The 27,852-nt window shown below is 40.7% G+C and overlaps 1 protein-coding gene across 1 annotated transcript in view; it reads left to right on the top strand.

The window, feature by feature from the left end:
• LOC144084004 (roundabout homolog 2) overlaps positions 1–27,852 on the top strand; it is a 44,251-nt gene that overhangs the window by 8,987 nt on the left and 7,412 nt on the right. Inside the window, exons 2-20 of the mRNA XM_077612239.1 lie at positions 1,232–1,558; positions 9,975–10,132; positions 10,855–11,114; positions 11,882–12,009; positions 15,236–15,360; positions 16,139–16,310; positions 17,092–17,297; positions 19,137–19,218; positions 19,293–19,461; positions 20,166–20,332; positions 20,769–20,890; positions 20,984–21,200; positions 21,402–21,520; positions 24,096–24,273; positions 24,461–24,682; positions 25,324–25,366; positions 25,505–25,641; positions 25,718–25,999; positions 26,936–27,071. Of these exons, the coding sequence (XP_077468365.1) occupies positions 1,232–1,558; positions 9,975–10,132; positions 10,855–11,114; positions 11,882–12,009; positions 15,236–15,360; positions 16,139–16,310; positions 17,092–17,297; positions 19,137–19,218; positions 19,293–19,461; positions 20,166–20,332; positions 20,769–20,890; positions 20,984–21,200; positions 21,402–21,520; positions 24,096–24,273; positions 24,461–24,682; positions 25,324–25,366; positions 25,505–25,641; positions 25,718–25,999; positions 26,936–27,071 (3,250 nt within the window). The remainder of the gene's footprint in view (positions 1–1,231; positions 1,559–9,974; positions 10,133–10,854; positions 11,115–11,881; positions 12,010–15,235; positions 15,361–16,138; positions 16,311–17,091; positions 17,298–19,136; positions 19,219–19,292; positions 19,462–20,165; positions 20,333–20,768; positions 20,891–20,983; positions 21,201–21,401; positions 21,521–24,095; positions 24,274–24,460; positions 24,683–25,323; positions 25,367–25,504; positions 25,642–25,717; positions 26,000–26,935; positions 27,072–27,852) is intronic.

Raw genomic sequence — 27,852 nt, 5'->3', positions numbered from 1 at the left:
GGACTAATATGATGGGCTTTCTAGAATCACAGGAAAAATTGTGGGGAGTCTGAAATGTGGTTGCTTTGCAGAATGCAGAATGCTTTGCATGAAACATTGGTTTATATTTGGACAATTCCACAATTGCTGTTGGATTGGGTTCGACATTAGTTCTAATGTCTGGGTCAGCAGCCAGATTATCGTTACGGACACTGCACGACCTCAGAGTGTCAACTCTCGCGTGGCTCTTTTAGATTTTCACTTCAGGTCGGCCTACAGATGTCAATCTTCTTATGGCCAGAAAAATGCAGGATTTCCGTCTTTAAGTCAATCATACATTTGTGTCATTAGGTCACTCGACTGCTCGTTTCTAATCATAATGGATTTCTTTTTTTTAAGTCCAGATTACGTGCTGGAAATAATGCCAGTAAAAGCAACCGCGTGCGCATTTCGTTTTCTTTCATTTTTGTTGTTTTCATTCTGTGCGGACAAGACCATCTGTTCATCAGAATCCACCTAAAAGCAGCGGCGCTTTCAATTATTCATGGCGGAGGGTTACATGTTGTACAGGACGTCGGGTCCGCCGCTAAAAGCTTAGCGTAAATCTGCAGGCCTTTTTCTCAGCGCCAAGGAAGGGCCAGTAATGGATCCCCAGGGACATGCAGCAATGGACGAGTTATCTTTATCTTCATAGCTCACCTCTCATTTTCTCAATTTCCAGCTTTTGGTGCAAAGACTGCTGCAACAGGCTGACCACTGACAAAATAAATGACACATTAAATGCCTGGTTGCATTCTGAGTGCAGACCTTGTCCCCTCGTGAGACAGTTAAAGCAAATGAAGCGCTGTGGAACCATTTTACTTTTAGTTGTTGATTTTAATACTCCGCAAGTCATCATCGTTTAGTCATTTTATGGGTTCAATGTTTTTTTCTTATGAATCGTTGGTTTGCTAGTCATTTTTTGTGTCATTATGCCATATAACGGACCTTGGCTTATGAATCTAATTCCCTTCCCCAATGCAAATAAATGAAAATGGCAAACATCTTTTTGTCCTTTATGTTGCTGTCGATGCCATTGAATGAGTTATAATTATTTCTGTGATATGGTAATGTTAACTGCCTGCCTGTCAGTCTGTATGGGATATTTTACTTAACAATGGCTGTATAAAGAAATGTCTTTACAGGAGATATACTGTCTTAGATTGATTTTTTTCTGGCAGCTCATTAGTATTTTCGTTCCCATTTTTCTCAGGCTCCCGAGTTCGGTTCGAGGATAGTGGGCCTCGGATCGTGGAGGACCCATCTGACTTGATCGTCTCCAAGGGCGAGCCGGCCACGCTCAACTGCAAGGCAGACGGCCGCCCACCTCCGAGCGTGGAGTGGTACAAGGATGGCGAGAGGGTGGAGACGGACAGGGACGACCCTCGCTCGCACCGCATGCTTTTACCCAGCGGCTCCTTGTTCTTCCTGCGTATTGTTCACGGCCGACGCAGCAAACCGGATGAGGGCGTTTACACGTGCGTGGCGCGCAACTACCTGGGAGAGGCCGTCAGTCGCAATGCTTCGCTGGAAGTTGCAAGTAAGTTGCTATTGATCATTGAGCGTGCATGGTAAAATGTACTTTTCCCGCCCACACACTTTTTGTCCTATTTTTTTTCTTCCTGTTCTGTCTAAAAACTACTTTCCTAAAAACATGTTTTCAGAGCAATTTCATTTCAAAGAATTCAACATTTCCAAGGCAATCAATAACACTCAGCTACGAGTTACATAAATCCATCTTTTGCCAGGTTTTCTAGGCAGACATTTGAAATATCCCAAATGGCATTAAACAATAGTGGATTTAAGGGGTTCAGCCCATTTGCTTCATTATATATACCACAAACATTGAATTGCAATGTAGGCTTTTGTGCGTGTCCGTTTTCCAAAATACCAATACAATTTAATAAAGGTTAACACTTACCACTGAGGTTTGTAAAAAGGTCAGCTCTCCTTTCAACTCTTTATTACATTTTCATGGTTTATCATCAAAACTCTAGAGAGTTTAGCCTTTTTATGGTAATGTCATGCAATGAAGAGATTGCAGAGATTGAAAATGTGTTGGCACACAAATGTGCCTTTGAGACATTCCTATTTTGACAAAAAAAATTCTAGATAAATGCTATATTAATACTATCCTGTAAATCCCCCAAACCAGGCATTTTTTTTCTTCCAAATGTAATTTGATATTTCAAACATTTAATTGGATACATTAACTTGATCCCATCTGAACTGCTTTTCATCAAACAATGAGATATTATAACTTATAACCCCCCTGACCTAAATCCTAAAAATAAAAAAAATCAATGATATTTTTCTATTAGCCCTGTTCAGTGAGTCAATCTTGACATCATCCTTCAACTTAATCCATTTTCTGGCCAAAGATGGGGCATTTTCAAATATTACATGACACTATTTAGGTTATTTCTAAAGATAGTATATACTTTTTTTTAAACTTTCAAAATTGAGCGCTGCTGAGTATTGAGTTGGAGATTCTTTATCACAGCATAACAGTGCAAGAAATATGTTAAGTACTCTACTGACAATCTTTGAATGAATTGCAAGTCATTCTCACATACGCCTTGATTTGGCAAACCTTATATTTATTGCGTTAAAAGGCCACACACCTTATAAGCCGTTGTTTACTAACGTTTCGACGGGCAATCGGATCAACGGCTGAGCAAGAACTGTATTGATTCTGACTTACTTGGGCTCAGCGTGTATTCTACTGTTGCACAGAAACAGTTTCTCCAGCGTCTTTTATTCAAGTCCACCATGTTGGAACAAATCACATTGATTGTTTCTGAACTGTGGCGAACTTCCTCTTTAATTGCATCATTTGAGATTTGGTCCATGTGCACGCAAGTGTACGATTGTGTGTTCTTTGTCTTTGCCGAGGAACAGCACACGAGGCACTGGTTCGACTATTATTCTTCCCCGTCAACCTGGGACGCCCGCCATTCTCTTTCCTCCGCCTAATTGTGCCAGTGTGGCTCGGCCGCCGGCTGAACCGATGCTCGCTTTGGCACGAGGAACTGGATTAGTCGGTGCCTTGATTAGGGAAGCTGCAGAGCAGATTAGCAAGGTCGAATCCTCCTGGTTGGGGAGACTCAAAACAGCAGTTGGAGTCTTATCTCATGTTGAGGCTGGATGACTGGCGCTGTGTTATGCATGGCTGGCCTCATCTGTCTTTTACCAATAAATACACATCCTGCTGCCTCCTCAGGTGGTTTACATTGTGTGTGGAAAGTTTTCACAGCGTGCAGCTTTTCTTTATTTTGCTGTATAAAATTTAAAACTTATTGTAAAATACTGCCAGCGTATTTGCCAGAAATCTATTATGACAGAAAAGGCCATAAAATACTCCTAATGCTTTGGTAAATATGTTTGGGGTTTTTTTCAGTAGATTTTTGTCGACTTTTCTGACTGCAAATTGTGGTAGTAAAATTTGTCTTTATTTTGTAATGGTCACTACTATGTACTAATTTGTAAAATGATATGATATCGCCACCATCAAACCAATTACAGAAATTATATATTAAATTATAAATTAAATAAAACAACTAAAAATGTTGCTCTTTTTACAGGACTTAATTTACCATCTTTGGTTTTAATATAGAATAAATCTCAATTTTGCCATAGAAATTTTCATCCTCAATGTGCATACATTGCAGATTTTGTCATCTTTTAATTTTAATAAATTCAAGTAAAGGTACATTTTCCCCTGCAGATCCTGATTTACAAGCACATATCAACATGTCTGTTTGTTTGTAATCTCTCGTCCTCTAGCAAGCCGAGAGACATATGCTAAACCAGCATGGTGGTGGTCCTCTTAGGTCCCCTCCCCTCCCCATGAGTGCGGTGGCGCTGGCTGTGGGCTAAAAAGTGACCCCATTAGCTCAGCCAGTATAGATGAGGATGGATGTGTGTGTGTTAATGAGAGGTCAGTTTTAAGCTGGTGGTCTTGCACAAGCGTGTAAGTGTCTGTGTGGCAGTAAAACAGGTGGTGGGAGGTCTCCATTACAAGTCCCAGGAGCACTAATGAATACCCATACATCCGCTCCACATTTAGCTCTAAAGCTCAGCGGATCACTTGGCGACCCACTGACAGACTTCATCAAGATTGACACTCCGGTAGCAGAATATGAATACGACTAGCCTAATGTGATCCCCTCCATAGTTCATTGCTGTATATCCTCAAAATATACACCACATAAAACAAACTTACTGGTTCCCATTGAGAGCAATTGATGCCATGTGTATATCTGGAGTCTTCAATGGAATAACTTAACTATAAACATCTAAAGCAGGGGTGCCCAACTCTGGTCCTCGAGGGTCTGGTCTGTTTTCCATGTCTCCCTCCACCAATGCACCTCAATCAAATAATCAAGATCGTTATCAAGCTTCTTGACAGCAGATGTGTTGATCATTTGCTCTCGTCTGCTCTAAAGCCTTGAGGGAAAAAAAACAATCATACAATAATGAAACAATGAGGGGCAGACACAAGTGGTGTTTTCCTCTAAAGTGCTTGACTGTGACATAGCGCACTGCGGAGACGATATTGCCATTGCGATCGTCTCGATGGAGAGACAGTCACATGGCGTGGGAGGATTAGAGCAAAGTAGGACGAATAAAAAAGAAAAGTTGTTTTAAAAGGCTCTGTATCCAGATGTTCCTCTTACAACTGATAGGGGATTATGAGGGACTCTATCTTGGTTTGAGCGGAAGCTGCTTTCTCCTGAATTTGGACACTAATTCTTCATTCTAACCCTTAACTCATGATTTAAAACATTCACACACACACACAATGTAAGAACATTTTTCAAAGACCTACACTTAAAAGAAAAAAGAAGAGTTATGATTCAAAACCGAATACTGAGTGCTCTTTTTGAAAGCAGGATGACCAATTTAAGCTTTGCGATCGTGACAAATACAGACCAAATACATCCTAGTAGACAAAGAATCTTGTTTATTGAATTGAATCACAAAATTGTCTGATGTGCAAACCCAGAGGGGAAAAAATACTCGACATGGAGTAGCCATTTTTAAATGCGAGGTGTCTTTCAGTATTTCAGCTCCACTTAAAATTTCCTATGCTATTATGAACCAAATTTTGTTTACATGCTAGTCCTCAATTTTCTAAGTGCCTATACACTGCTGTTGCTGGAACAAAAACAGTTTGTAAGTTACATTCAGCGCAAAAGGAGTTCTGCAGATATTTGGCATCAAATTCCAAAATGTCAGCCCTGGGAGAATGTCATTTTCTTGGTTTTTAAATGTATTCTCTCTGTGATCGCAGTTAGAAATTCCTGATTTGTGTATTTAGACTCTTCAGGCAACCACCTTTCAAATGGTGTATTACATTTAAAGATTACAAATTCTTTAAAACGTGTTCATTTGAGTTTTGTTCCATGCAAAACTGACCTGTTTTAACCTCTCATCCTTAGTAGAAAAGTAGTAAAATCTGCTTGCTAAGCAACGCAGGTGTTGAAACCATTTGCATACAAGCAGGCTGTAAGAATAAAACAAAAGAGCACCACTGTGCTCGGAGATATATTAATTAGGTGTCAGACTTGCACTGGCGCCCCCAGCAGGGAGGCTCACAGTCCCATGTAAAAAAGCACCTGTGCAATTGTAGTCTTGCTGAGAGGCGGAGCGCTTTTCAGCTTTACGACTGTCATCCTCCAGCCGCACAATGAGACAATGCAAGGATTAAAGCAATCGCGGTCGGCTCAGAAGCCAACGTCTTCATTATTTTGGAATATGATCGCGTCCCGAATGCACGTAGTTCACTATAGGGCAGGGGCGGGCAATTGATCCGCAAATAGCCGCAGTGGGTGCAGGTTGTTAGTCTAACCGAATAACACAACAGTTATTTTATCCATTTGTCTTCAAAATTACAATCAATTTATTGCTACTTGTTTCAACAAAAAACTCATTTGGTAAACTGTGTATGTTGCATCAGTGTGTGGCTCTTTGTGGAATTATTGCCAACCTCTGCTCGACAGGATGTACCTTCCGAAACGACGCAATAAATTGCACCTTTTTCTTACGATTTTAAAGTGAACCAACACACACGCACATCAGCACAGACAGTTGTCTTGGGTTATTTTATTTTATCTTCTCATGCCAGTCCTCCATGTTTAAATGAATTGGATGTCTATTGTTGTCACTGGCCTTGATTTGGCCAGGTCGGTCCACCTTTGTGGAGTTTGCATGTTCTCTGCATGCATTCTCTCATTCTTCTTCTGCGTGGGTTTTCTCCGGGTCCTCCGATTTCCTCCCACATTCCAAAGAAATGCATGGTAGGCTGATTGGACACTCTAAATTGATCCTAGGTTTGGATGTGAGTGTGCATGGTTGTCCGTGTCCTTGTGCCCTGCGATCGGCTGGCCACCGATTCAGGGTGTCCCCCGCCTGTGGCCTGGAGACAGTTGGGATAGGCTCCAGCACCCCCCGTGACCCTAATGAGGATAAAGCGGTTCCGAAAATGAGATGAGAGGAGAACCTAAGAGTAATATTAGCGGGCATAACTGTGTGTATTGTTTTATTCATTTTGTTTTCGTTGGTGCCATTGGTTGTCAATTAATTTAGGGTGGTGCCCTCCTAGTGTCCATAGTTGGTTGGGATTGGCTGCAGCACCCCCGCGTCCATTGTGAGGATAAGCGGAATGGAAAATCACGATAAAAAAAAAAATGTATTCATGCATTTGTTTACTCGTGCAAAAATATATATTTATGAAAAAGAATATGATAATACAACAATGATGAACAATTCATAAAAATAAATAAAAGTACTAAAACAACACCATCAATTGTTGATTGAGTAAATGTGCAATACAATTTTATATTGTGTTGTGGTACTGCCTTATCACAATATTGTGTTGTACATTATGATCTATTATGGATGTGTAATGATAGATTTAAAAGGCCCTAACATTATAACACGAAAAATACTAGTTCAAATCCTACGATTGGTTGTCAACTAGTTCAGGCTCCAGCACATCTCGCGAGCCTGAAGATAATAGATTCAGAAAATGAATGAATGAATAGTTTAAATCTTATGAAATCATGTCTTATCAAATATTAACAAAGCATAATTATACTAGTTGGGTGCGTGCATTGGGTTCTTAACACAAAATCAGGAAGACATGGTAGGACAAAGTTTCCTCTTCACTGCACATTTTTTCATCCAGAATATGACATTGGAGCATCAGTTTTTTTCAGTGTGTCACTTACATCTAAATAGCCTGTTGACTAAGTCACCCCGCTACTGCTATTTTGTTTTTTCCTCGCTCACAATCAGTTAGCGTAAAAACAAATGGCCATCAAACAAAACTGCGCACACTTTTTTGCATTTGGATTAGTCTTGACCGCAGTCATTTCTCTGCAAATCCAAGTAGGCCTTTCTGCAAAGCTCAGCCCGGATATCAACATCAATCCTCCCCGTGTGGAATGATGCAACACCCATTTAGCCCTGTTATTATCTTTTATTTCATCGCACATGCAGGCTTTGCCCGAGGGACTTCATGTGGGAGGATTTGTCTTTCCGCGAGGCGGCAGGGTCAAATCCTCAGCCTGGACGCGGCGAGGATCACTTGTCCGACTCGGCGGAATTGTGTCGGAGAAGTTAGGAGGGGGCCCTGGGCGTCCAGCGCTGTCACAATGTGAGCAAAAGTAAGAGCAGGAAGGAGCTAATTAGCTGCACTTTAAGAGAAAGGATGAAACCACCATTAGTCATCTTTGGAGAAGTGCTGAGGAATAGAAGTGAGGAAAAGTTTTATTTGTCACCCTCTGGAACTTTGCTTTCCTCTCAAGTACCATCTGTCTCACCAAGCCCTCGGGCTGAGTTAAGTGTACGTTCTCTTATTTAGTGCCCGCTTTAATGAATTCCAATGGGATGTGTTGGATTGATAGCGGCATCAAAGGCTGTTTGTGTACAGAGCAAATGTCACATGAGTTTGTTTGGAAAGGAATCATCATATTTTGTCTCGCTTTTAACGGGAGCCAGAAATGGAGCCCTTTTTCTTTTTTTTTTTACATTAGTGAATTGGTGGGTGGCTGCGGGCAAAAACTAGTTGAAACTCTTTTGTTGGTTCAACACTCCGAGTACAGAGGTTGTCATAACACCGTTTTTTTTTATATCCCTCGCATTTCAAATGGATGGGCTGTCGATCACCATGAATGGCAGCCAATGAGTCTGAGAGAGTACACGGCGATGTGCCTCATTTCTTGAAAAGGTCACTTTTCCGCTGTCTGAAATCGTTTACGGTGCATCAGCAGAACATCGTTGGAATATTTATAGCAGTTTTCCCCAAACCTCTCGGTGATAGCGTTCCATTTTTACTACCCTAGTTTGAATATTGATGCTGCACAGTAGTTGTCATCATCATCAGAGTTACATGTGGATCGCATCTGCACATGTTTATTCAAATTTCTGCTCTAAATTTCAAAAAGTCAAGCAGGATAATAGGGATGGCTTTTCACTTACTTGGCCAACAAAGATAATTCCGTTTCATGGGATTACCCTTCTGCTATTACACAATGCAATATTATAAAGCATAGCTGCCAAAGCCAAGGCCTGGGGCTGGATCTGGCCCGCCTAATCTTTTCCTGCTGCCCCCAAAAGGAAAAACTGTGATAATTGTGTTTTAACCTTGTCTTTCATGCTAAAATAAAAGTCCTAGCCCAAATCGTGTGCGGTCGTTTGGTCGCCGGTCCTTTGGTCGCCGGTCCTTTGGTCGCCGGTCCTTTGGTCGCCGGTCTTTTGGTCGCCCGGACCCAAAAGACCGGGGACCAAAAGACCGGCGACCAAAAGACCGGCGACAAAACAAGGTAAAACAACACGGTCTACGCATCAATAAAAGCCAACAATGGCCCTGAGCCGTTTCACTGAGCGGACGTGTGAGTGCATAAGAGTTTGTATGTACATGAGTTGTCCCCTTGGGAAGGGACGTCAGTCAGGGTCTTAACAAGTTCTCCAACAAAACACAATAAAAGTACGGGAAATTTGGAGCTTTTCTTTAGCCTAATAATAAATAGGGCATTAAGTATGACTAAATAATAATTCGCAGTTTGTATTTAGGGAATTTGAGCAACGATTTAAATGGTAATTATCAATAACCTTCCGGGCGACCAAAAGACCGGCGACCAAACAACCGAGTACCGCCAAAATAATGACATAACCAATCTCAGATGTGTGCTCTCAGTTTACGGTGTAGAAAAAGACCTCAAACTAAATTCATTTCCAATAGAAACGTTCTGGCTTTAGGAAACGCTAAAACCTGTCAAAACATGACGATTCCCTGCCATTACTCGCAGTTCAAATGGATGACTTGAATTGCGTTAACTGATAACTTCTAAGAAAAATGGATGATGTTTAGGATTTTCCCCTCAACGTTGCAGCAGAGTATATTTCTTTATCATCTACGGGGTACTTTCAGGTACTTAAAGCTTTCCTGATAAAAGTTCTCCAAGTTGATCTGCACAGGGAGATTACAATGATGGATTTTGCCACGGAGAAGGCGGCTCTACTTGACACTGGAGCTTTGAACTGTCAATCAAAGCAAAAAATGTAAAGACACCTAGACTTTGGAAAGTCAAACTTCTTTAACTTCCAGTGGAAATGGAGGAATTTGGTCACATCGGAGTTACAAAATATTACTGATATATTGGGAAAGATAATGCAACGCTTTTATATATACACACACACAAAACACCCCCCCCCCCACTCACCCTCTTCACTATGAATTATGAATGTGGACTGTTATTTGTTTACTCAGCGCGGGACAAAAAGTTATGCATTATTCATTAGCTGTGACGGGACGGACAGCAAAGGAAAATGCAACAAGAGAAGTCACGCAAATCGAGATGAAACATTTTACCGCAACTATTTTGCCGGCCATGTGGCCACCCGCTTTTCACCCAGCCCACACGTGTTTTTGTTTTCCACCCACGCAGTTCTGCGAGATGATTTCCGTCAGGCGCCGAGCGACGTGGTGGTGGCTGCCGGCGAGCCCGCCGTCCTGGAGTGCGTGCCCCCCCGGGGACACCCCGAACCCCTGGTGTCCTGGAAGCGCAACAATGTCAGGGTCAACACCAAAGATGAACGCATCTCTGTGAGTTCTTACCAAATTTTAAATGCCTAGCTGCTAGATTAAATGTAGCTTTTAGTGCTTTTAGTCATGACTATTTCAAATCAGGAGCCATATTAGAAAATAGTACAACTATATGGCAAAACTATTTGTATTGATGAAATTAGTGCTATTGTTGAAATATTGTGGCAGTATTGCTGTGCTATTATTATTTTACATTTTAATCTTTTTCAATATGAATATATTGTCAGAATTTAAGGATTTTATTCGTGTAATATTATACATGAATAATATTAAAGAATTGGTTAAAATTCCCTTTATTCCCCAAAAGTTTTGCTTAATTTTTACAGTCGTATTATCATCACAATATTATAACCCTTTTAAAAAAAAATATATAAAAATGTATTCCTGTAATTTGTTTATTTGTATTTCAAAAAGTTCCTCTAAATTTTAATTTTATTCTCAATATTTTGTGGTAGTTCATTCAATTAGTATTCTCATTACTGTATGTCATAAAAACATATTTATAAATATTTTATTGAATATTTTTCAGTAAAAAAATCTTGGCTCTTGTTTATTTGATATTTTCCTGCAATTGTGCATTTTTTATAACATATAGAATTATGACTTTATTATATTTTATGCTCTTATGACCATTTGAATTTCTTTTTTATTTTCTCTGTCTAAAGCCCTGCTCAGATATGAAAAGTGTCTTTATGAGTAGCCAGTAATGCTGTTATTTTTAGGTGCGTGGTGGCAAGCTTATGATCTCGCACACCAGAAAAGGGGATGCGGGCATGTACGTGTGCGTGGGCACCAACATGGTGGGCGAGCGCGACAGTGACCCCGCTGAGCTGGTGGTGTATGAGCGACCCGTACTGGTGCGTAGGCCTGTTAACCAGGTGGTCATGGAAGAAGACACTGTCGACTTCCTGTGCGAGGTCCATGGAGACCCCCCGCCCACTGTGCGATGGCGGCGAGAGGATGGCGAGCTACCCCGTGGAAGGTAAGGAACAGAGACCCATGTTTTATATACATCCTGTATGTAGCTACTTGGAGTAATTATGTACAAGAATTTAAGTACTATTTCTGAAATCCAATTTTCAGCTGCCTGTTGCTAGGCAGGGTTCGTGGGGCTTAATCAACAGTTTTTGAAAATAGAATAAAATAAAATGTGTTTTCCTTTTCAAATGTTTGCTTGATTATATGCATCTCAAAGTGAGTAAAGAATTTGATATGGTCATAAGTGTCAAATAATATAAATATATATACATAATTGACTTTTTGTAGCCAAATGTGATTTCCATTTAAAAAAAGGTTATAAAAGAACTTGTTATCCTCTAAAACCTTGCAGGCTAACTTGTTTTTCTAAACTAAAGGAAATGTCCACATGTGACCTAGATGACATGCACTACATGAGAAGATGATGAATATGAATATGTGGATCAGTGGGCTGGCATACTAAATTAATAATAAAGACACTATAAAAGGATTCATTAGTCTGCAGAATTATCCCATGACTGATTTTCTCCCCGCTTCTTATTTCAACTCAATATCTGGTATACTAAGCTAATCCTATTAAATAATTATGGATTTCCTTAGTTTCTAGTTTAGTTAATATTTGAGATTAATTCCTGAGGATTAGTTCATCGTGTCAATGAAATGACTTTTTCCATACTCGGCAAAAAGCACTTCTGTTCAGTGGCCGGGCTTCTAAAGTGAATTCTAATGCTCACTTTCACTACATTTACTCTTGCCTTATTCATTTGTTAGGTTTGAGATTCGCAACGGCAACAGCCTGCGTTTATTCCGCGTGAAAGAACAGGACGAAGGGGCGTACACCTGCACGTCGGAGAACAGCGTGGGCAAGACCGAGGCCTCTGCTATGCTGCAGGTGCACGGTAAGAGCAACCACAATGCATTCTGTATTTTGTACAGAGGCGCGATTGCAGTGCATGATCAGTTATAGATAAAAAAGCGGGCCAGAAATGGGGAAACTAGGCTGTAGCATACCTAATTAATACTACATCAAGGGTACGTTGGGCGAGTGCTTAGCACATCCAAATCACAGTTCTGAGATCAAGAGTTAAATCCAAGGCTCTGGCCAACTGTCTGGAGCTTGCATGTCAAGTGTGGGTTTTCTCTGGGTACTCCGGTTTCCTCCCACATTCGCAAAAACACGCATGGTAGACCAATTTAAATCGTCCCTAGGCATGAGGGTGAGCGTGAATGGTTGTTTGTCTCCTCGTGGCCCGTGATTGGCCGAGCAATCAATTCATGGTGTGGCTGGGAGAGGCTCCAGCACCCCCACGTCTCTTGTGAGGATGTGAAGTGAATTGGAAAATGAATTTAATCTTAAAAACAATCATTTAGTATTTTTCAATCAGTATTTTTTTTCTACAGTATAATATTGTCTCTCAAAAATGTGATTAAAACTCAGTTCAAAAGACAAAGATTCTTAAAAGATGATTTTAAAAGAGTAACTAAAACCTGTTCAAAAATGGCGTGACTGGGATAGGCTCCAGCACACCCACGTCTCTCGTGAGGATAAGTGAATTGGAAAATGAATTAATTTAATCTTAAAAACAATCATTTAGTATTTTTTTCCAATCAGTATTTTTTTCTACAGTATAATATTGTTTCTCAAAAATCTGATTAAAACGCAATTAAAAAGACAGATTCTTAAAAGATGATTTTAAAAGAGTAACTCGAATCTGTTCAAAAATGAATTCTGTATTTTTTTTGTCACTGACGCAGAGATTCACACATGGGAGGGGAAAAAAAAATTCTGTTCATTTCTATTCATTGCTTGTTTTGGGCAAAGCCGGTGTCCACTGCATCTATCGAGATTATGTTAAATTGTCGGGATTACTCCATTTGACAGATGTTTGCTGGACGCGCCCTCGAACTGAGAGCTGTCCCTACATTAATAAGACATGACTCTTTTTCATCCTCTTCCTCCACTGTCTCTTTCCTGCATCCCAGTTCAAAAACATTCCTCTTCTTATCAGTCTAAATGAAATCCAATCCCAGCAAATTGCCGTTCACTCCCATCAACTGTTCGTGCTTTTCCTCTTTCCCTGCCCGCTATCGGCACTTTTGTGATGTCTCTGCGTGTTTCATCCATCTCATTAATTTTCCATCTCTCCCAGTCTTGTTTCAAACCCTATCATCATTCCAGCTGGCCGGCCCCGTAAATTCATTCCCCTTTTCTCCCATGTTGTCTTTTCATATTCTTATTTTCTTGCTTGACGGACACTGACACTTTCTGTTCTTTGTGGAACACAATGAACCTTCACACAAGCAGAAATCCAAATTGATATATCATAGACTCATAATCCCTTCTGTATGTGTTTCTCTCTCTCTCACTCTCTTCCTATTGCTCCAATTACATTGAATTTCTTTGGCTCCAATTAGCGCAACTATTTACAAACAAACACAGTCTGACCCTAAAATGGTTTATTTGTAATTGTACATTTCCTTTGAGTTAGACACAAGGATTTAGAATCGTAAGTATTGACCAGGTTGGTTGAACCATAATAGAACACATTATATCAAACGTGACGGCCTTCATACAAAGATATTTAAAAAAAAAAACAGTCATGATTTTGACAAGGATAACAGGCGCAGTTGACTCATTAGTGGAATAAGTGTTATTGCTTCTAAATGTGCCACACTTCATTTGGTCTCGAGCTGAGGCGGCAGCGTTTATTTTGTGTGCGTTTGTGGACAAGAGCAGGCGAAGCAAAAGAAACGAGCATGTGTGCCAAAGAAACAGGCGGTGGAAAACAACACGAGAGAGGTTCGTGTGACTCATACAGCCCATTTTCCATGCCATACCAAGAATAAACATGTTTACACTCCCTTTCACGTCATGCTGGCAATGTTAACGGGATCATTGGACTTCTTTGTTAAACATGACCCTTTCACTTTTGTTTGACATCCTGACATTCTATTGAGTGTGTTGGAGATGTCTAAGACATTTGAACTGAGTGGGCTCTTACCATTATTCAATAGGGTTTAGGTCAGGGAATTTCACTATTTGAATGGACTTTCTTCAAATGGATTGGATGTCTATTGCTTGTCTGATTCCGTGTACCATTGTATACAAAACTAAATGATGCGTTCATTTATTATAAGTTTTTGTTTTTCAGGGTTTAACATTAGCCTATTTATACCAATCCAATTATATGGATTAGATATCTGTTGCTACTAATGGCAATGAAAGGTTAATAATCCTGTTTGATTGCTTGTATCAATATAGCCTAAACTAATAGACCTATACATTTTTCAAAAGGATTTAGGTCAGGGATTATAGTTGCCCATTTGTGCCTACCCAATTCAAATAAATTGGATTTCAATCGCTGTCAATGACTGAAAGGTTAATAATCCTGTCTGATTTCCTGTACCGTTGTGTACTACGTTAACAGACAGAGGCCCAACGTATTATCTTTTAAAATGAAGCCCTGGAAATATTTGAAAAATTATGGGGTGGCATACATTGACCATTGGCTCCAGAGAGGAACATTTTACATTGACACTCCATTTTAAACTATTATTTAAGGCTTGGTACACACTGAGTTTGCATTGTATGGTGACATAAATATAGTAGTATAGGGGTTATTTTTTTGTATAAAGGTTATTAAATGTTATTAGATGTCCAAAAAATATTAATGATAATAAGCAGGTGGGGCAGTGAAACATGAAAAAATGTCCGTCTGATAAAAATTACTATTGTACACTACATTAATACACTTATAGATTTCTCATTAGGGTTATAAATAGGTGACTATATTGACCTGGTTGTACATTTACGTGATTTGTAGCTAAATGTGATGCGTTTAATAATAACTGATGTATTCTAACGTCACAAGCCTTCTTTCCAGAAGCTTATGATTGATACGAAAGTGTCCAAAGTGGAATATGAAGTAGCTCCCGTACATGATTCGATTGTCTCAGTTGCTCAAATTGTGCCTGCTTGCAACACACAGCCGATACACTAAAAGCCATGTGGTTTAAGAGCATATCCATCATTGATGAGTCGTACCGTCACGTGTCTTTAAAGCAATGATGACAACTTGGAAAAAGAATGTGCTTCACGGGCTAAAGTCTGCTTCTCCTCCGCAGTGCCACCTCAGATCGCTTCCAAGCCTCGGGACCAGATCGCCTCCCAAGGGAGGAGCGTGACTTTCCAGTGTGGCACCACGGGTAACCCCCCGCCTGCCATCTTTTGGCAGAAAGAGGGCAGTCAGGTGAGGAATTCTAAACACCGGCGTGACTTCAGGCAAAAACTTTTGTCACATCTTCTCAGAAGATAGCGTGGCATAAAATGGAGCGGATGGGAGGAGAGGTAGCTGAGGTACAGAAGTACAGCAGGTGTGTGGAGTGCGGGCATAACTTGGAGACAAGTGCTGTCCTCCTTCCACGTGGAAAGTGAAATAAACAGCTAGAAGCTCCTTCAAAATGTTTTTGTTTTGTTTTTCTTCCTCTTGCCATCTGAGGAAGTTGGGCAGTTTTGTGCGGTGGAGGGTTGTTTGTGAGGATTATGTGCAGCCGCCTAACCCTGGTCCTTCCACTCAAGTCTAAGCCTCTTACAGCAATGACATGCATGGATGTGCAAACACATCTATGTTATTTTCTGCCCTGGGAAATGAAAGAAATGGTGGGTAACATCTGTTGCTGGCCATCATATGGATGCACTAAAAGAGCCCTTGTTAACTTTTTTTTCTTTTCAAATATGATTTTTACTCATTTAAAGAGGGTAGTAACAGTAACTATAATAGTTCATCAACAGCGTTTAGATACTGAGCACGTCACAAGTCGTTGTGATGATATTTCCTCAAATAGTCAACTGTAGCAAATGAGTTAAAATCAATGATAGTAACTTCACTGCATTTCATCATTTGAACTTTTTACTTTTTTGCAAACCAAAAATAGTACTAGATGTAATGTGCATTATGGCATCAAGGAGGATGGGAGTGGAATTGCACCTATTAACATTTTGGTTGCTATGCGATTGGTGTTTTTTAGATATTGCTGTTCCCTGGCCAACCACCATCGCAGTCAGGTCGCTATTCCGTCTCCATGCGAGGAGAGCTGACTATCACCGACGTCCACCTGGAGGATTCGGGCTTCTACATCTGCCAGGCCATCAGTGTGGCGGGCAGTGTGCTGAGCAAGGCTCTGCTGGAGGTGGAAGGAGGTACGTTTTACCAGAAACAACTCAAATGTTTTATACATGTTTTTTCAAATTTCTTTTTTTAAATTTTTTGCTACATGTTAATGAAGACTCTTATTAAAGGCTCAATTACCTTTGGCTGGCAAATCTGTATGTCAGCCAACTGTTTTGCCACATGCTCTTGCTAACCAGGACGGCACATTTTAATTGGCGTTGTTTAATCTGTATCATTTATGTAAAGATAAAAAAAATTATATATATTTTAATCATATGATAACTAGAGTTACACCAATGGCATTTCTTGGATCCTGATACCGATAGCAGCTGTGTGATATCAACTGATACATATTTTTTTTCTTTTAATACTAGATTTCTGCATATTAAGGTACATGCAAAGTAATTCTATTGTCTTGGTCAGACAGTGCTTTACTCATTGGCTGCCATTTAGGTGTCTAATCCTTTTTAGATGGGAATGATGACAACAAGTGAACAAACAAAATACGTTCCACTTATAATATTCACCTTTGATTTTGTTTTTAAATACAATTGTTCCCACGCTTACACTCCCTGAAACAAATAACACCCCCAAAAATCACATCTCATTTTGAGTGATTTATAGGAGATTCAATTTGGCTATGGGGAGAAAAACCAAATAAGCAAATATTTTCAAACCATCTTTTTTATGAATAATTACTTTTTTAGATTTGGCCTCACGACAAGCAAATTTACTCGGAGACTGCATTTGAAGGGTAAAAAATGTCCTCCAACTCCAGAATGGCCCTTGAACTTTTTTCCTCCATGGTAGGACCTTCTGGCCAAATCCCCCCGATTATCCGCCAAGGCCCGGCCAATAACACGGTGCCCCGTGGCGGTACGGCTCGCCTGCAATGCCGCGTCATCGGAGGACCTTCTGTCAAGATTTCATGGGAGAAGGACGGAGACGGGATCAAGGGCAACGATGCCCGCCTGACATTGGAGGAGAATGGCACATTGGAAATAAGAGACATCGAGGTAAGTAAAAATCAGTGGCGGTCTGTGCATTATCTCGTAGCGCCTTCAACGAATCAATCCAACCCCCAAAAACTATTTTATGGCTATAAAACCTCGACTGCAGCTACAGCTCCGACACATAAAAAATAATCAATAAATCAATGCACAAAAACGGGGTAAAATCCACTTCCTAGCACCATTTAATGATTAAATACAAATACTGGAGCTTTTCAGACATTACAACTGGGTCAGGGGGGTGATTTTCCCGGGAAAAGACAGCGATGAACGTCAATGGCGTACCGGCAAACATTGCCCGAAAATGGGGTAAAATCCAGCCGAAAAGAGCATTTATTGATTAAATACAAATACAGGAGCTTTTTAGACATCAGAACCAGGCCCGGAGTATCATTTCCCCGGGAAAACGACAGCGATGAAGGTCGATACGTCCATATATGTCCACACGCAAACGGCAAAAATTGCACTAAAATGGGGTAAAATCCACTTCCTTAGTGATTAAATACAAACATTGGAGCTTAAATACAAACACAGGAACATATTTCATTTGATGGCAGTAAGTGCCCAATCCATATGAAATGGGAGGGCTGGCAGCGAACAATCGATGTTTGCCATTCCCGTCCGTGCCAGTCGAGGCTTAAAACTGTCTGACTCATCTCACATGCTAAATTCCATTCCTACAACAAACGTTAGTTTCAAAGAGTCTATTGTGGTGCATATTTCTCCACATTGCAATTATGTGTTCACTCGGTGTATAATTGTCATGGTAATGAAGGTTTCTGTTTGCAAATGCTAATGCAACCAGCTCTAATAGAGGAGCCAGCTATCAGCACCGTAATCCTACCTGGATCCGGCGAGGCGGCGTCCTTTATTCTTAATTGACTGGAGATAGTTGATTAATCATCTAACTGACTTCTAATTAAAAGGCCGGCTTATTCGCCAAGCTTGCAGATTTAGCATTAAGGCTCGCTTTAGTGCACCACAGAGCGCTAGAGGATGATGTAGATCTGCCATGGCAATGTGCTCAATGGAACAGAAGAGGTGCATTAGTATGGCGACGAGGGAGAACAAAAAAAAAAAGAGTCGAATTGGAGATGACGTGTCAGGGACTAAAAATATTTAGCTCGCCGATGCTTTGAGGTGACATCAATATTTTATCGGTGAGTTGAAGTCATCCAAAGATGTTCACCTGCTTACAGGCCAGTGAGGTCAACACTGCAGAGCATGATCTTATTAGGTCTCTGGATCTTTGCAGTAGTGCGGTGAGAAAGAGATTTGCATATGGTGTTACATTAGTGATGCAAAAAAGGGAGTCAAAAGAAACGCTTGTCACAGCACTAGCAAAGATATTTGGATGCGATAATATATATCAAGATAGTGTATCGCCATAGGTCTTTAATATGCTCCTCCTCTTAGCGTGTGAAAAAGGTATGTTTCTACCAAAATTTTCCATGAGAAAATAAATTAAGAAATGTATTTACCTCTACCTAAAATCTTAATTGATATTTTTAAAGAGTTGTTTTTACCTTATTTCTCTTTTTTAAAAGTGTCTACTGAGAGGTATTGCTTTTCTGGATCAGCTCCACACAAATGCTAGTATTAATGTTATTTTTGAGAATCTAATTCATTTGATCAATTCCACTTTAGAATTTAATTTCTCACGATTCTCTTATTGGTTGTCAATGTGTGATTCAATAAAATGTGGTATTATTAATATGTATGATCCCACTATATTAATTTCAGTTAAAAATGTGCACCTATTGTTGCTATGAACTTGTCACTAAGCCGTCAGCTATTTTACTTTATTGTTAATGTGCCCTTAAGTGACTGACTTTGCTTCAACAGGAATCAGATTCGGGCATGTACACATGCTTGGCTTCCAGCCCTACAGGAGAGTCAAGCTGGAGCGGGATGCTAACTGTGCGAGGTACTTTCCCCTCTCCGTCTCTGTTACTTCTTGCCAAGTCCACATTTTCCAAACATTTCCCCTCCCTCAAACAGAAGGCCCCGTGTCTCCCCCTTCCCGCGTTTCTGAGTTCATCCAGCTTCCGGGACCACCCCAAAAGCCCGTGGTGACGGAGGTGACTAGAAATGGCGTCACTCTCACCTGGCAGTGCAACCCGCACGAGGGCGGGGCCGCCGTCACCTCCTATGTCATCGAGGCCTTCAGGTATGAAAACAAATATGAGATAGATATCTTGGCTCCTGTTTACTTGTTGGTGTTAAATGTATTTATTTGTGGGTCGTCGTGATGCATTTAGCTTTTTTTCACCCTACTTCTAGAGGGAAAATGTGACTAAAAATAAAACCATTACATATTTAGTATTAAGCTGCTAATAAAAAAGAGGATTTGACCATTTTTAGGTCTAAACAACTCAACTATCAAAATAGTTGTCGATTAATTTGCTAATCCTTGATTAATAGAGTGATCGGGCCAGACCTACTTGGCGGACATATTGGCCATCTAAAGTATGAAAGTAAATAGTGAAAGTAAAAAGTCTTTCAGTAAATACAAGTAAAAGATATATCATGTAAGAAAAAGCAGCTGCAATAACAAAAAAATATCATAATAGCGCTTAATGACACTTGATTTAAAATGTCATTGCCTCTGCAACTTTCATCCCTTTATCAGGATTAGCCTGTTATCGGCAGATACTCTGGCAGGGGCCGTGAAACAATGTTAACACGGGCACACAAAGGGCATTCTTTTTCAGATGTAGTGCATTTTATTATCAGCATCAGCAAGCCTCCTCCGAGGTTCACCTTTCGGCGTGACATTGTCTTCATATTTCGCATGCCGTCAGCGCATTTGCTCATTATGCTAAAGTCACCGTAATGCCCTCACCGCATTTTGTTTTTTTGTTTTGTTTACAGCCAATCGGTGGGCAGCACCTGGCAGACAGTGGCCGACCACGTGAAGCAGGAGCGGCACAGTGTCTCGGGGCTCTTCCCCAATACCGTTTACCTCTTCATCGTCAGAGCGCTCAATTCTTACGGCTTGAGCGACCCCAGCCCCATTTCGGAGCCAGTCAGGACCCTGGGTGAGAATTGATACAAAGTAACCGCATCTCCCTCTTGCAAAGATCTCTACGAGCACTGGGCAAAGTGTTTTTCAGGTTTTTTTGCGTTAGTCAGTGCAGAATTAAGGGAAACACAATGAGTCCAAAGCAAGCCGGTGCAATGAAGGGTAGTGCGAAGAAAAGGCGTATGATGACAATCGATATTAAGCACGAAATAATCGAAAAACATTAGTGTACGCATGACTGAGCTGACTCGCCAATACGTATGGAGAAGCGGAAGTTTGCCTCGAGAACCACGGTGGATTACATTATGCTCTTTGCCTTGGTTATTGCACAAGAAGGTTTAAATTTAGTGTAATGTAAGATTTTTGGTTCACCGGATTTCTGTTCTCCTTTGAGTAATGTTTGATGTCAATTAAAGTTCACCTTTGGTTACTTACACAAGTGTGTCTTCCAGATGGGCGTCCTCCAGAAACAGGTCTGGACCACCGTCAAGTGCAGCGTGAACTTGGCGAGGTGTCAGTCTACCTGTCCAAACCTGCTGTTCTGTCACCCACCAGTGCCAAAATCTTTTGGACCGTGAGTCGTTCGTTCAGAGTGTAAAAAGACGCTAATCTTCCCTAAGGCTTCTCTACCGTCTAATCGGATCACCGCATTTCCAACTTTCTGCAGGTGGGCCGTCATTCCCGCTACGTTCAGGGTTACCGCGTGTTCTACCGCACCGTCGGCAGCTCCTGGCTTGTCCGAGATGTGGAGTCCACGTCGGATCACAGCGCCATCTTAGCGGATTTGCTTCACGACAGCGAATACGAGGTGAAGATACGGCCTTACTTCAACGAGCTGCAGGGACACGACAGCCTCATGGTGTTGCTGCGTACCCCGGCGGAAGGTGAATGGCAACCCACGCAATAACTCCATTCAATTATATTGATTAAGCACCAATCTGGCGTATAAAGAGACTCCCCGAGTGCTGAGCGACAGGCAGCAGGGAAAAAATGGCCTTTAAGGGAACAACCTCAAGGCAATGGCGGAGAATGAAAATCCCAATGAATAATTATAGCAATAACTTTTGTCTCTTATCACTCTGCAGTGTTGAGCGCAGCGCCACAGGCGGTTTCGGTGGTGCAGCTCACCAACAGCTCCAGTATCAGCGTGTCCTGGGAGCCGCCGCCTCATAATGTTAACAGTGGCATCATTCAAGAGTACAAGGTGATATCTATTTCTCTTTTTATATTTAAACTCAGTGCCTGCCACTAACGGCGGTGGATGACTAAGTCATTTTGTCTAAGACACGTGTCAAAGTGAAATTACAATCAATAGTTGTAATTTTTAAATCATTTTTTTAGATATGACATCACAAAAGACAGCTTAATAATAAATACGACAAATATACAAAATATTTTAGAAGAGGTAAAACAAAAACAAAATTTAAAACAAAAACAGCTCAGGCCTTGGACATCATTGGTATTGAACATTAATTATGATGGTTTTGGAAGAATATGACATTCAAGCACTCCAAATGTATTTTGTACTCTGAATGAGATTGTAAAGTACGCATAAAGTTCATTTTAAAACACAGGAAATCTGGCCCACCGCATCATTTTGTGTGGCCCGGGAAAGTAAATCATGAGTGCTGACTTTCTGTTTTAGGATCAAATTAAAATGAAGAGTATAGACGTATATTAAATTTCCTGATTTTTCCCCCTTTTAAATCAATAATTGTAATTTTTTAATCAATTTTTTCAGTTTTTAGTTCAAAAATCATTTTGTAAAATCTAAAAATATATTTAAAAAAGCTCAAATAAACATTGTTTTAGATCTATAAAAACGGAATATTCAGGGCTTATAGTCCAGTTCTTTTAATCCATTTATAAAAAATCTAAATATGATATCTAAAATGGTCCGGCCCACATGAAATCGAGTTGACGTTAACGCGGCCCGCGGACCAACCCGAGTCTGACACCCCTGCTCTAAGAGGTTCGGCAGCGATCAGTCACTGCCAGTCCAAATGAATTGGACGTCTGTCATCATCAATAGCAGTGAAAGATTAATAATATGCTCTTGCTACATGTACTACTGTATCTTATAGCATTTAGATTATGTTTTTCAGTAGGGTTTAAGTCAGGGAATTTGCATAATGCACATATAACCTCAATGTGTTTATTTATTTTTTGAGGAGGAAAATGGGATGAGTTTTCTTCTTGTTAAATGACTGGCTGTTGGTGAAGGCGACAGATGTCCAATCCATTTGAACTGAGGCTGCCACTCGCTTCCAGTCAAAATGGATGGAACGTCCATCACCATCAATGTGATCGTTACTGCCAGTAATCCCTGTTCAAATGGCTTGATGGCTCACTGTATACTACACTAACAGACACATATTTTTTCCATATGCTGCGTTTCCCTATTTATAGCTTACATGAACTGTAACAAAATGAGGTGGATTTTATTTCCCTGTTAACTCATTATCTGCCATTCATCGCAACAAATGTCCAATCCATTTGAACGGGGGCTGCAAGGTAGTCCTATATTTATAAAATGGATTGATATATTTATTATTGTCAGTGGCACTTGAATGTGGCTGCCCTCCTAGTTCATAAGACTAATTATCCTATTTGTCTTCGCGGACCACAGTACAATAATATACATATATATTTACACTTTTTAACTGGGTTCAGTTCATGGATTTTATATTCTCCTATTTGCACCAATGACATGATGTGTACCAAAAACAGCAACAACACAGCATTGGACATAAAAGTAGCACTTTTGCTCACCAATTTGTAACTCCAAGGTTTTTTTCTGATGGGTTATTACAATTTAGCATGGGCATTGACTCAATTGACTTCGGAGCTCGTTATTGTCACAGTATCCTTGGCTGTCCGGTACACATTGCATAACCAATTTGGCCAACTTGGTCAGCTTGTTGACATTTGTACTCATGTCCGCTTGCATTCATCACGGCGATGCTATAAGGGGAAAGTGCAGTCATTCCTTTTCCGCGCTTTTATCGCGTACATTCGAGGGTTTGGCGGCAACATGAAAATGGACCAAACTCTTTTTTTTTTTTATCCACCTTCACTCTCTTGCTAGAACTCTTGCATTCTGCAATTAGTGATTACTCTCGGCCTTTTATCTGCCGCCAGAACGTGCTGTCGTCATGGCGTTATCAACTCCACTGTGCCTGTCATCTTCCCACGGCACGCTGATAAAAAGGCAGCGTTCTGATTATCTACTCTCTCTCAGCGTGCGCGACGAGCGCCATGCTGATGACTCACAATTCAGGCCGCATTTCTGGCACCCAAAAAACAACAACAAAATGAGAACAGAGTATTATTGTTTTGATTCAGTTTTCCCATCTGCGTGTGATACAGTAATGAGAAGAGCGATGGTGATCAGACTCAGGCGAGGATCACTTTTAATCCCCTTAAACCACGTACCCGCCGTGTTTGCGGCAAATCTCCCTCTGGCTTTTAAAAGAGGAGAGTTGACTCGGGTGGAAATTCAGCATATTTAACAGCAACCAAACTCCATTTTCGTCTCTTTTTCATGCCTTCATGACAGAAACATCTAAACAAGTCGTGTGCTCATTAGTTGTACTAGACACCATTCCCATGCACTTTGTGAAAAGATTCTGTTGTTGCAGTTTTCAAAGAAATAATTCTGGCGTTTATAACAAGGAAGTTCACAATAGGCGACTGAAATGAAGGCAGAATAAGGGGCTCTTGTTACTTGATGGGAGTAAAAATATGAAAGAATGTCAAGTCTCACGTGTTGTGTACAGGTGTGGTGTGTGAGCAGTAGCTCGGACCCGGAACAGCACATCAACCGAACGGTGGACAGAGCCGTGGCGTCTATCATGTTAGACAACTTGATCCCTGACGTGCGCTACGCCGTCAGCGTGGCCGCCGTCACCGGCCTGGGCATCGGCGCTTGCAGCTCACCCGTCCAATTCGTTCTATGTGAGTCTGGTCATGTGACACAGCAACAGGTGGCTCTGTTCTAGGTTCTCGGTTTACAGTTGTAATGATTTTTATCATCAGTTTAGTCTTTTTTTAAGTACTTTACAAAAATTGATTTGTAAATATGTTTAGATTTTGTCTTTATGTTGTTTTTTTGTTGTCTAAATGGTTGTGCTCATTTTTCCAGCCCGACCAGATGACTTCAGTTCCACACCCGTTAGGACAGGCAGAGGCGATGTGAGCATCTCGGAGCAAATCACCGTGGTGGTGCGGCAGCCCGCCTTCATCGCTGGGCTTGGAATGGCGGCCTGGCTGGCTTTGATGGGCCTCAGCGCCTGGTTCTATTGCCGCCATCGTCGTAGGAAGCAGCTAGGCCACTACACTACGTCCTTTGCGTACACACCTGCAGGTGGGCCATGGAAAAAAAGTTGTACAACCCACCATTTTCTGTTCTTTTCAAATATTCTCCTCATTTTACATGAGTTTGATAAATGACAAGACATAGTCAATATATGTCTTAAGTACATTACTATTCCATTTTTATCCATGGAATGTTAGTGCAGTGTTAATGCTGAAAATGTGGCTTATATATCTTTTCTCACTGTGTTTCCGTTTCCGTAACACTTGAGCGCAAAATGTGAGAATTTAACCAGTGAACTCCACTTGAACCTCTGATATGTAACACTTTTCATTTCAGGGCAGAGGGCGTCGTTCAAAGTAAAAAGATTAGTGTGACTTAAGGAAAAATCCAAATAGACAAAAAAAGCTGGATTGATGCATTTTCTTTAAAAATTCCAGTGGGAAAGCTGGCGCTCAAAGCTTTATGTCATTGTCGTCTTATACGAGCATACTTATCTCCACAAGAGAAAGAAACAATACTTGAGTAACCTGCGACAACTTCAATTTAGAATATGCCTTATGGGTTGTTTTTCTCATCGACATCTCACAAGATTGTACTACTTTAATATTAAATAAAAGGCATATCTTAATATTGTCTCTTGCACCTAAGAGCTCAAAATTGAATGTAACATTTTTGTTGTCATCCTTTAGTTGGCTTTGCTCATGGGGACGGATCTGAAATCATCAATGGAGGGTAAAGAATTTGCTTTTAGATTTTTTTTTCAAATTATCCTCACATTTTCTTGCTGAAACTTGACTCGAAAATTATAATATTATTCTTGAATGTCTGCTAAACATAACCCAGTTAATTCTTTACCTTTTTTTGGTTCAGGCTGGGCATGTTAGGCTCCAACATGGGCAACTTCCCCTGGCTGGCTGACTCGTGGCCCACCCCCAACTTGATCCGCAACAGCCAGGATTCCATCAATTGCTGCTCCGGCAAACTGGACTCGGAGAAACTTTACAACGGTCAAGAAACCGTGGGAGCTTGTGGTTTTTTTTTTGGTGTTGTTTCTACCTCGTAACGTTCCGCTTTTCCACACAGCTGTCAGTATGGCCAACTACCGCGCAGAGAAGCATGACATGGCGTCCACCGACAGTCCCATTTACAGCACCGTCAACGCGGTGGCTGAGGACGACCTGCTGAGCTACTACGACACTTACTCCAGCGCCTCCTACAAGCAGGGGCCCGACCCGTACAGCAGCAGCCCAACGCTGAGCAATAATGGCTTGGTGGCTCTGGAGCAGGACCTGGACCTGTGGACCATGCAGTCTGGACACTCCACCTCGGAATACGCCAAGTTGCACTACTCCAAGAAGAGCAACGGTAAATTGATTATTGGTTAACATCTCGTGTTACCCACAACGATCTTACTTCCATTGTTGCAAAATGTATTGGTCGCATGTCAGTTGCCATAGCAACCAAGAGAACACTCTGATAAGAGCTTAGGGCCATAACAATGATCTGTCCTTCCTTTGCCTTTACTCATTGCGCTCCGTTCTTGCAAGCCTTTACCAATATGATGTCAAAATACTAGCGATAAATCTATCTGGATTAATATATTGATTAGACAAGCACCATGGGATTGAAATATATGAAAAAGAGGGATCATTTGTATGCAGGTTAGCCGGAAAATAACGCCACGAGCACTCCCGTCTGGAGGCGGGTAATCAAAATCCATCCAGACACTGTTGAGCCACACATGAACAAACTCTAATCGTTTACTAAGCTTTTCCTGTGCTGTTTGGTACGCCACTTTGTTCAAATAAATCATAATAAAAATTGAAATATGAAATGTTTTGGCAACAAAATTGCACGAAGCATCGAGATTGGTTTAAAACTCACTTCCTAATATCATATTATTTCAATTGTGGTAGACTTTAAAATTGATAAATATCGTCTATTATTTCATCAACAATGTAGGGGATTTACAGCTCTAATAAATTCCTCTTTTATGGTCTCAATTTTTGCTTGCCAAAATAGCTGTGAAAATTATGAAGTGCAAAACATTATGAAAAGTTAACATTTTTACGTCCTTCCAAAGTTCAGATATAAGTTCATGACCGTTTCTGTGACATCAACTAACTAAGCACTATTATAACACAAGTAGTTTGATACGCGCATCTCCCAAAGAACATTTTAGAGGTCCTTGATGGTTTAAAAAGGAAAAAAAAGAAAGTTGCAGTGATAAGTGTGTCCTTCATGCTCTGACAGGCCAAGCACTGAAGCATGTTATCATTATTTTCCATGTACTCTCAATAGATAAGATGGTCAAGCCGAGATCCGCTGGGTCGGTGTTGCCGCCGCCTCCGCTCACCTGGGTGGATGTTCTGTCTCTTCCACTTCCTGGCAACAAGGACGGCCACGGCTCTGAGATGGACCGCCAGGAGCGGCGCAGGTAAGATAGTATATTCAACTTTTGGCTATTGTTAAGTTCAATTGTAAGCCTCTGTTTCAAATCTAAGATAAACAGTTATTTTACTCGTTTCTGATTAGTGATAAACCAAAATAATGATGTAGCCAGCAGAGAAAAAAAAGATTGACACTCTTAATTTAATCGATTTCAGGTCCCCTCACCTGAAAAGTCCATACGTTTTTATAATGTATTATTTTGGCTTAACTTCTATCTAGTCACTGCCATTGACAGCTATAGACGTCCAATCCATTTGAACAGGGATGCTTGGCATTGAGTGATCATTTTTCAGTGCCGCTGAGGGCAATACTTTCAACCTATTTTAACTCTCACAGTCAAAATGGATTGGACATCTGTTGTTGTCAATAACTTACCAAGCAAAGAAACTTCTTACATTTTGGTGCAAGTCAGATTGAAGGGGAATACATTACATATATATGCACAATCCCCAAACTTCAACCCTACAGAGAAAAAAAATGGTTTGGGCATCTGTGCCCGTCGACATTAGTTTGTAATTTATTCAATTAAATCAATCCAATTCAAACTGCTTTGTTAGAAAATGTTGTCGTAAATAGTAATGTAAAAACAATTCATTTATGGAGCTGATCTGATTTGTGTGTTATTGTCAATGACAATGAGGTGAACAGGCTTTTAATAGCAAAATTGCCCTCAAAGCCTGTTTTATAAATGCACACAATAGCAGCAACAAATCCAACTTTTGAGTGTGACTTGAGCAAATGAACATGTGGCGGTGTCTGCAGGCACC

Source organism: Stigmatopora argus, chromosome 10 (assembly GCF_051989625.1).
Source record: "Stigmatopora argus isolate UIUO_Sarg chromosome 10, RoL_Sarg_1.0, whole genome shotgun sequence".
Lineage (NCBI taxonomy): Eukaryota > Metazoa > Chordata > Actinopteri > Syngnathiformes > Syngnathidae > Stigmatopora > Stigmatopora argus.
Note: the sequence above shows the minus strand (reverse complement) of the source record. Positions and strands in the feature narration are given on the sequence as shown.